This window comes from Budorcas taxicolor, chromosome 2 (assembly GCF_023091745.1).
Source record: "Budorcas taxicolor isolate Tak-1 chromosome 2, Takin1.1, whole genome shotgun sequence".
NCBI classification, from domain to species: Eukaryota; Metazoa; Chordata; class Mammalia; order Artiodactyla; family Bovidae; genus Budorcas; species Budorcas taxicolor.
Window position 1 is genome coordinate 22,385,653 of NC_068911.1, and position 10,031 is coordinate 22,395,683.

The 10,031-nt window shown below is 50.5% G+C and overlaps 1 protein-coding gene across 1 annotated transcript in view; it reads right to left on the reverse strand.

The window, feature by feature from the left end:
• The window catches only part of HS3ST2 (heparan sulfate-glucosamine 3-sulfotransferase 2), a 111,935-nt gene extending 107,231 nt beyond the window's left edge, over window positions 1-4,704 (reverse strand). Inside the window, exon 1 of the mRNA XM_052659157.1 lies at window positions 3,838-4,704. Coding sequence (XP_052515117.1) covers window positions 3,838-4,304 — 467 coding nt within the window. The 5' untranslated portion in view covers window positions 4,305-4,704. The remainder of the gene's footprint in view (window positions 1-3,837) is intronic.
• Between the last annotated feature and the right edge of the window lie 5,327 nt (window positions 4,705-10,031).

Here is a 10,031-nt window from a genome sequence, read left to right on the forward strand (position 1 = left end):
CTTTTCACATACATCGTCAGACATCACTCTCTTTTTAAAGGTGAGCAAACTGACACCCAGAAATGAGGAGTGACTTTTTACCAATGCAGAAGGAAGGAGAGAAGGAAGAGAGGGAGGAGAAAAAGGGCAAAGCAGAGCTAAAAGTCGAACTTAGGGCCAGGACCCTTCCCAGTTTTTCACAACTACTTTTCCAGCAATTAATTCCTCCGTCCCAGGTAGCAGTAGTGGTAGGGAAAGAAACTGATAGTTTTAATACTCATAGTACTGACGATGCTAAAAGGAGTATTGGTAGTGAAACCGTCATAGTAATAGTGGTGATAGTGATAACATTACTGCCTTATCTTTATATAGCAGGAAATTTTCCAGGACACTTTCATATACAATGTTCCATTCATTCTTCAAAACCACCTTCTATGATAATGGTTACAACAGGCATCATCCTATGACAAGGAAGCCAAGATTCAGGAAGATGACTCTGCTTCCAATTACCCAGCTTAGGGGACCATCTCCTGTTTCCTGACAGCAGGTGCTATCCTGGGTCCCTTGTCGGTGTGGTCTCACTCTGCCTCCCAGTCCAAGCAGCTAGCTGACCCCACCCAGCACACCCGGCTGCTACCTGGAGGAGCCAAGTGGGAGGGGGAAGCTGGCCAGGTGCAGAGAGGAGGGACGCTTCAGGGATGGGATCTCAGAAAAATATCTCAGGGGAGGGATCCTGCCACAGAATGCTGGCCTCTCCTAGGGTGGCTGGAACCCAGCCAATTCCAAGAGGGGGTTCAGGCCAGGGGTCAGGAAGGTGCAGATTCTGTCTCCCGGTCTCTGGCCGATGGTGTCTCTCTGGCTGTATCATTCTGTCTTCAGGCACTGTTTGTCAGCTCCTGGTTTATCTCCACTTACCCACAAAAAGAAGTCTGTCCTTTGATTTTTCCATTGTCTGTCTGACTGGGGCCTCCAGACCCCAGAAGTTATCCCCAGGGGCTTTGAGGAGATCCACTGCCTGCCAACTCTGCAACTCCATCTGTGGAAAACATGGGCCCCCACAACAGGCACAAGGGCTCTTTGGCCATGTCTACCTAGTGGATGCTGGCTTTTTGGTGGCAAGCTGTGCAGAACAGTGGTTAGAGTACTTGGCTGGAAGTGCACATACACACACAGTGTACATGTATAAATCTTTGTGGGACAGGGCATGCCAATGACTTTTGGTCCCAAATTTCATCTGCTTGCTTTGGATCCCATTCTAGATGCTCTCTTTTCGGGTTGCAGTTTTCCCATCTGTGAAATGATAAAGGCAATGGGCAGAGACAGAAGCATCTTATCACCTGCCATTCTAACTCATGGACTTCAGGAATAAAGTGAGAACATGAGTTTTAAAAGAAACCAGGTAATTCCATCATTTCTGCAATTAATGCGTATTACTCGAGTGATAATAAAGAATAGGACACATACAGAGAAATGTTCTGGAAATTACAGAAATAACATCCAAATGGGGCAGTATGACTTTATATACAGAAAGGACAATCTGTACCCGAAACCCTGGTCTCTGGGGGTGTGGATTTGCAGCCCCAAGAAGCACAAATCACACAGCCCCTCCTGAAGCTGTAGGCTCCTAGCCTTCCTGGGGAGGTGACAGGGGTGAGGCAGTTAGTATCAGACATGCAGGCTAAATGCTCTTTTAGAAATATAAAGGGGGAAAGGGATGGTAAGACAGACCCTGGGAAGTAGGGGGGAGCAGAGAGAGAAGTGGAGCTGTCAGCATGCTTGATGTTAAATAAAACCTACCAAGACTCAGCCGAGAATTTTAGCAGAATCCAAATGTGCTATATTAAAAAAAAAAGGCACGGCTCCCATCTCTAAGGTTCACAGCTAAGCTGGCTTAGAATCACACATGCCAAGGTTAAAAATAAAAAGCAGCCATCCCTGAATGACACGGGCTTGGAGAAGGAAGGTAGGGTGTTTGGTGGTGGAGCACAAGAGAGGGCGTGCAGAGGCTGGGTGCAGGGAATAGGTGTTTACTGGAGGGCTCAACAAAAGCCAGTGCTCAGAATTGTGCTATTTTGCACTTAAGAGGCACTTCACTTTGGCAAAGGGTTTCATAATGATCCTTAGATTTTCAATCGAGGAAACCCTGCCGTGTAAGAGTGTGGCCACGGCTGACCCACGTCACACTCTGCTGCCGTTTGATGCGTTTGCCTCTCCGACTCTGGGGTCTGGCTCTGATGCTGTCCTCGTGTACTTCGTACCTCCAGGTGGGATGCCTGGCCGGGGCGGGTCACAGCTTGGAAAGCAGCGACGTGCCATTCTGTGCCACTCTCTCTATTCCAATGAGCCAACATAACAGTGCTGGGGCCACCCACAGGCCAGCCGTCCCCTGCTGCTCGCCACTGGAGATGGGCTGTGTGTCTGCCTCCTAAGGACGGGGCATGTCCCACCCTGGCCCCTTAAACCATGACCAAGGCTCCCAAGCAAAGTGGACAAGTTGGCCCTGTTGCCCCGATTCTTACAAATCCAGGGTTCCATAAGTGAGGCCAGTGGGGTCCTCCTTTTAATGAAGTTGTCCTTTATCCAATATGGTTATGACTTTCTACCCCCTAAAGTGTTTACTTTAACATAATTATCTTAATGAACAGCCTCAGCTACTGTGTCAGCTACCACATTACCCACCCACCTAGTTCCATTACTAGGCAGACATTTCTAGCAAGTCTTCAAGGGGCCAGGTGAATGGTAAGAATTCTGTAACCCAGGTGTTATGGGGAGCCCATACATTACAGCACCCCCAGGGATGCCCTGCTCAGCTCACACATGGGCCAGCCCTACACCTCAACACCATACAGGGCTTGGGAAGTAGATAGGCATTTAATAGTGGAGGCTGCTACCTTCCAGAAGCTTCAGGCTATCCCCAGATATCACCAGCCTGGGTGACTGTCTTCCCTGACAGTGCAGTGGGGGAGTGGACAATCTGCTATGACTGGCTGCCCCCTGTGAACCTAGATAGCTTCCATCTGAGGTGCCCACCAGTATTTCGAATTCTATATCCTGGCTGCTGGCTTAGAAACACCGCCCAGTGCAAAGTGTCCCTGTTACACTTTTCAAGCACTTAGAAAGCCCTTGCGAGGCCGAAGGGTCAGGGACCTTTCCTGCTAGTTGCGATGTACCAGAAAACCAAGGCTCAGTGAGTTTTAGGAATTTTCTCAAGCTAAGTGGCAGAGCCAAGACTCACATCCAGGGTCGTTTGCACTATTTGAAAACATGAATTCAGGGTCAGAGCGCCTGGGAGTCTCAGACCAGATACAGCAGCAAATACCTGGAGCTGAGACCGAGGCTCCAAAAGGGACCTTTCTCCTGCAGACACCTCAGGGGCCTTCCCGTCATTTGGCCTGAACTGCGGGGACCTCGCCGAAGCGCAGGACCCTGCCGCGAGGGGGCGCTGTTCGGACTGTCCCTTCCCTGGGTGGGTCAAGATGCCTGGAAAGTTGAGGCCAGGCTCAGGAGATGGCTGCGTTGAGGCAGCTCCTGTCCTGGCTGCCCCTTCCCCTGGCACCCAGCTTTACCCCAGCGTCTAGACACCGAGCCAGCCCTCCAAACTGGCCCGGAGGTCAGGTCAGCGATCTCCCTTCCCTTCTGGCGATTCCAGAGTCAACTGCCCTTTGCGCTTCAGGAAACCGGAGCCGGTCTACACCATCACTGGGAAGTTCTGGGTAAATCCTTCGGTTAGAGTTCCCCCACGTGTCAGTCGGAATCCACATAGCCAGCCGAGTTAAGGGGATGCGAGGGCGCAGGAAGTGGCCCAGAAGACAGGGCCGGATGGAGCCCGGGCGCACGCGGTGGGGCTCCCCTCCTTACCTGTACCAGTCCAGCCCGCGGCCGTAGTTCCTGTCGAAGAAGTGGGGCTCGGTGCCCAAGGCCCGCACGTCCGGGTGCACGCGGATAAACTCCAGCACGGCGCGGGTGCCCCCCTTCTTCACGCCCACGATGAGGGCTTGGGGCAGCCGCTTGGTACCCAGCTTCGGAGAGCCGGAGTGGTTGGACCCAGAGAGGCGAGGGGAGGGCGCGCCGGCGGCGGGCGCGCTGGGAGCGCCGGGCTCGCCGGGCGTCGGGCCCGAGGGATCGCAGGGGCGGGACTCCTGGAGAAGTTTCTGGCCGCCCGCGCCGGGGCTGCGGAGGCAGCGAGGGGCGCCGAGGTCGCCGCAGCAGCACAGGAGGCTGTAACACAGGTAAGTGCAGGAGAGCGAGAGCGTGAAAGCGACGAGCAGCCTGCGCGCCCTCCGCGGCTGAGGTGGCCCCGCGCGGCCCAGGACCCTATAGGCCATGGCTCCATGGGCCCGCGCCGGGGGTCATGGTTTCCGAGGGGGCGCCGGCGGCGGAGCTGCTGGGGCCCTGCGGCCGCCTAGAAGGCTCGTGCGGCGCGGCCCGGGCCACGCGGGTCGGGCGTAGGGGGCGCCGTCTTCTCCAGGCGCTGCCGGCCCGGGCGCGCACCGTGCCCCGGGATCCCCGGGGCGGCGGCTCCTCTGGGAACCGGCGGCGGCGCCTCCGACATCCCCGCGTCCTGGGCGACGGGGCTCCGGCTAGCGGGGAGGCTCCTGGCGCTCCTCGGCTCTCACGTGCGCCGGGCTCGGAGCGCGCCCAGCGCCGGAAGCCCCATCCCGGATCCTCCCGGCTCGGCGCCCCGAACGCTCGGCGGCGGTGCGGGCCGGCGCGCGGGCCGGACGGTGGCGCTGGCGCCGGCCGCGTTCTGACTCCTCGAGAAATGCCGAGCGGAGCGAGCTGCCGGCTCTATTTAAGGAGTCGCCTGACGTCAGCCGCGCGGGTCCCCCGAGCCCGCGCCCCGCCCGGGGACCCGGCCCGCCCCCTGCGCCCCTACTCTTTACCCCTTCCAGGGACACACCACCCCGGGGCCTCCCCACGCAGGCCTCTCTCTAAGGAGCCCGGGCCAGCTGGGGTGGTGAGGGTGTCGAGGCTTTTTTGCCCCTCCGGGAGGCTGGACACCCTGGCCACGCGGGCTTCCCGACACCCGTGGGTGGGAGCCCAGGTCGAGATTGCGCCAACATCTAGACCCAGACAGAGACCCTGGCGCACACGCAGGCACCCCGCGCTGATAAAAGGTCCCACCACACGGACATACGCATGCACGCACCAACACAGGTACATACGTACCTGAGCCGGACACACCCCCCCACAGCCCTCATGGGGCAGGGCGGGAGAAATCTAACCTGGGCATAGAAACACCCACAGGGACACTCCCTCTTCCGCCCACCCCCTTTTCCCCCAACGGACACCCAGAACCCCGAATCGGACGTCGTGTCGGGTGCGCACGCAGGCGCGGGACTGGACACACGCTCTAGACGGGATGGTGGAGGAGCCGAGCGTGAGTGAGATTCCGTGACTATTCGGGGAGCTCCTTAGCCCCCCGCGCGCTGACTCACGCCAGGCGGCTCGCTCTGTCTCACACCCATGAAGCGTGCACCCCCACCCACTGTCACTCCACCTCCCTCTGGGCCTGGCTGGAAAGCGAGTCCCAAAGGAGCGGACTCCGCGCGGGCGGCGGGCGGGTCCTCTCAGCAGCCGCCCCCTAGCGGCAGGCCGCTCCCGGGGGAAACTGACCAGGGTCCCAGAGCATCCCTGAGACCCAGGACGTCCCCCAGTGGCCCAGGGAGGAGATCCAGGAGTGGTTCCTCTTCCAGTGAGTTCTGCGTGACTGCCGCAGGACAGTTCTCATGGATTGTGCCCAGAACAGGCCTGAGTGAGCAACCCCATTGCTGCCCTGAATGACCGCACTAGTTGCAGCGGAACTGTTCATCAGTCCTCAATGACCATACCCAAGAATGAAGCTAGGCTGTCACTCCACAACAATGCCATGTCATCCTGTCCAGGTGTTCACCAGGTGAGTACCCCATGAAATGTATGCGTGACGACCATCGCTCCCACTGCACCCCTCTGAACTTTTTTCAGGGTTCATTCTTCAGAAAATAATCGGGTCAAGCTCTGTGGACCTTAGCCCAAGCCAGGGAATATTTTGACCCCAAGCCATTCCCACCCCTAAAAACCTTAAGCCAATCCCTCCACTACTACCGTTTTTTTCAAGCACTGGGCATGTTAGCTCATTTAATATTCACCACGACGTACGAGATTGTTGCCATTATCCTCACATCATGTCACTTCCTTAATCTTAACATTTATTGAGTGCTTTTTTGTGCCAGTAACATACAAATCATTTGGCATGCGCTACCTCATCTATCTTCAGAGATAGGTACTGTTATAATTCCTAACTTATAGACAGTGAGATTAAGGCTTAATGAACACATATTCAGTAATTGACAGAGCTGGGATGAAACCCAGGCAGTCAGATTCCAAGATTCAGGCACTTAGTTACAGTGCTTTGCAGTTTCCTTACTTCCTTTGACCCGTTCCCCACACAATTCCATCCTAGATCTGAACTAATTTGTTGGTATCACTTCTGAAGTCTGACACCTGGGACTGAATTCCAGGTGTAGATTGAAAAGCTCAACAGACTGAAAAGTTCAACAGGACACCCCCTCCCTTTTGTAAACCCTGTTTCTAGGAATGCCACCCATGACTCCATTATCTTTTCCTTGTAGCCGCATCACACTGCTGACAGCTCAAGCTTGCAGCCAAGTAACATCTCTAAGTGTTTCTTACAAGTGCTGCTGATTAAGGCACATCTGCCCCATACTGTGCTTATACAGTAGACTTTTTTAGACTTAGATCCTTACACATTTGGCCTGATTAAATAGTATCTTGATCTCATCATTTCACTCCCCCATTTCAAAAAAGAATGTCTACTTGAATCTTGAATCATGACATTGCTTTCATTTATTCAAAAAGAAAAAGTAGAAAGAATATATGTCAACAGCTTTACCCTTGATTCCAGGTATACCTTGGGCAAGTGAGTTGACAGCTCTGAGCCTCAGTTTTGTCAGCTGTAAAACGGGGAGTTATGATAACTTAAACTTCTTGGAGTTCCGATGTTGTGTAATTCTGATTCCATTATTCAAGGCATGAACTGTTCTATTGAGATCATGTCGTCTCTGTGTTTGATTACAATTTAATTAATTCCTCACTCAAATTCTTAATAAAAATGTCAAAACAAATATGTTGAAAGAAGTTCTAATATGTACTTTCAGCAGTTTTCCACATTGCAAACCTGCTATTTCAACACTTCATTGTTAAAGTTACAAGGTTAAATGTGGCTTAATCCACTCTGACAAGTGTGTTTCCCCCCCAACCCGTCCGGGTGGAAAAAAACATGGATATAGCCATTTCTGATAATTCTGTGGTTGATTCAACTTTCAGATTAATTTTGTCTTTAATAAACTCAGAAATTTCTGGATATTCAGATTCATCAGAGCCAGACAGATTTCCCTCTTCAGACTTCCAACCAGAGTAATGACTGTGACCGAGACAAAATTTTTCAGGGAGTGAGACAATGGACATACCTGTGCTTCATCCCTACCCCTATCTTTCTCCAGACATGCCAAGATTTTCCTCTGGGGAGTTCAGGTAGGATTATGTTGGGTTGTGTGGTTTGTTAAATAGCACTCAGCTAAACAAGATATCAGTTTACTTTTCTGTCACAGAAAGAAGATGATTCAGGGTTGACTTGTCTCCACAGTGTTAGGGACCCAGGCTCCATCATGGATTTCCTCCATCCCCAAATCACTATATATTCAAAGATAAATTATTCATCTCCAGCCATACTGTCCACATTCTGGACATAGGAAAAGCAGAAAGGACAGATAATCCTGACATATCCCTTTGAGGACAGTTCCTGGAAGTGATCTCATCACTTCTACTTGTATTCAGTGGATCTGAACATTGTCGTCCAGCTTTTCAGCTTCAAGAGATCCTTTGAAATGTAATCTCGATTCTGGATGGTTATATTCCTGGCTAATACATGAGTGTTTCATGACCCAGAAAGAACCTGAACAAAACTTATGGAAGGCAACTCATAATCTGTACTGGTCTTGTAAAGTTTTCCCTCATTCTGTTCCAATGTGATTTGTGTGAGCTGAGCCTAGTTCAAGGGCAGGCATTAAGACCAAGCCCAGCCAATCACAATTTTCTAATCACAGTTCATTGAAAGCAACTCAGTGCTTTCCAGTGAGCATCAACCACAGAACTTTTGTTGAAACTGTTGGAAACAGAAACTTTTTCTTCTGAGATGATTTTGTCGTTGTTGTTGTGTGGTCACTCAGTTGTATTTGACTCTTTGCGACCCCATGAACTGTAGCCTGCTAGGCTTCTCTGTCCATGGGATTCTCCAGGCAAGAATACTGAAGTGGGTTGGCATTTCCTTCTCCAGGGGATCTTCTTGACTCAGGAGTTGAACCCAGGTCTCCTGCTTGGCAGGCAGCTTCTTTACCACTAAGCCACGATGATAAACTAGTACAAAATACTCCCAAGGTTCCAATGGCAATCTCTACCATCAAGAAGGGAAACCCTGGGGAATGAAACAAACAGAAGGGAGAGCAGGCCTGAAGGAGAATTGAATTCCTGACAGTATGTAATCTAGCCATGCCTGAAGCGTGGTCCCTCGACTTTTTGCTCCAAGTGATTCATTACTTTTATGTTTACTTGGAACTGAAAGAGTCCTGGTTAATACAAAAATCAGTTGCCACCTCAGTTACAAGGAACAGGGACCATTCTAATTTTAAAAAATTATGGAAGTGGGCTGGGGCTTATTTTTAAGGATATACACAGACTAGGACTGGATCCTCCAAACTCTGGGCAGTCATAGGATGCAACCACTTTCTCATCTGCTCTAGTCCTCTTTATATCTTGTTTTCTTCTGACTCTTAATTGCTTTTTTGGCTTTATTTGCAAATCAGTAAGGGCTACTGAGTTACAGGCAACAGAAACTGACTCTAGCTAATATAAACAAAAAAGCAGAACTTTAAATAGCTCACACAGGAAAAAAAAATACTCCAAGGTAATACACAGATTTAACAAGAAGTCTGGAGAACTGGGCTCATAAAAAGAATAACAACCACAGAACTCATTTCTGTCTCATCCTTTTCTTTCTGAGTCTTTGTTTTCTCTTTTGTACCAGCAGTATCTTAAATCTTCCTTCCCACTCTAATACCCTTCATGTAAGACCTTGAATTTGAAATTATAAAATAAGGACATATTCTTTCCCTTAAGTCTTTGGACCCAATCAAGTCTTATTATTCAGTTTTATTTCAGTGTCATTTAAAAAAATTTTCCCTAGTGCTGAGTTTTGTAAAATGTGAGAAAATTTTTCAGAAGAGGGTGGTTCTGATGAGGCAAAAGACTGTGAAATGAAGTCATCTGGTCTGCAGCTTGTGTGAGATGAAAAGTTCACATCCGAGCCAAGAGGATGTGAATGAATATTCTACACTTAAGAACGAAGCTGGGAGTGACGATGAGAGAAGATTTTACTCATGCTTCCTTCTCTAGATAAAATCAGAGGGCAAAAGTTCCAGGGACCAGCTACTGCCTATAGAAGGGAACCAAATCTAGAAGACCAGGAACCGTGATTAATTTTAAGAACTTTGTAAGATTCCAAGCTTTTTGTCACTTTCCATGTTGATTTACTTCTGCCCTTGGCAACAATCATAACAATAACAGGCACTCCTTACTGAGCATTTGGGGCTTCCGCGGTGGCTCAGATGGGAAAGAATTTGCCTGCAATGCAGAAGATGTGGATTTGATCCCTGGGTTGGGAAGATCCCCTGGAAAAGGGAATGGCTATCCACTCCAGTATTCTTGACTGGAGAAGTCCATGGACAAAGGAGCCTGGTGGACTCCATGGGGTCACAAAGACTTGGACTTGACTGAGCAACTAACGCACACACACTGAGCATTCACTCAGCAGTAGGCACTGGGCAAAACATTTAGATGCATTACTAAATCTAATCCCCTCAATAAACGTGGCACAGATTGTTACCATCCCTATTGTAAAAATGAGGAAACTGTGTCAAGTAGATTGAATTTTCCAGGTTCTCAAAGATACTGCAGGGGGAAGAAGGGGCAAACTAGTGCAAAAAAAGCACTAAATG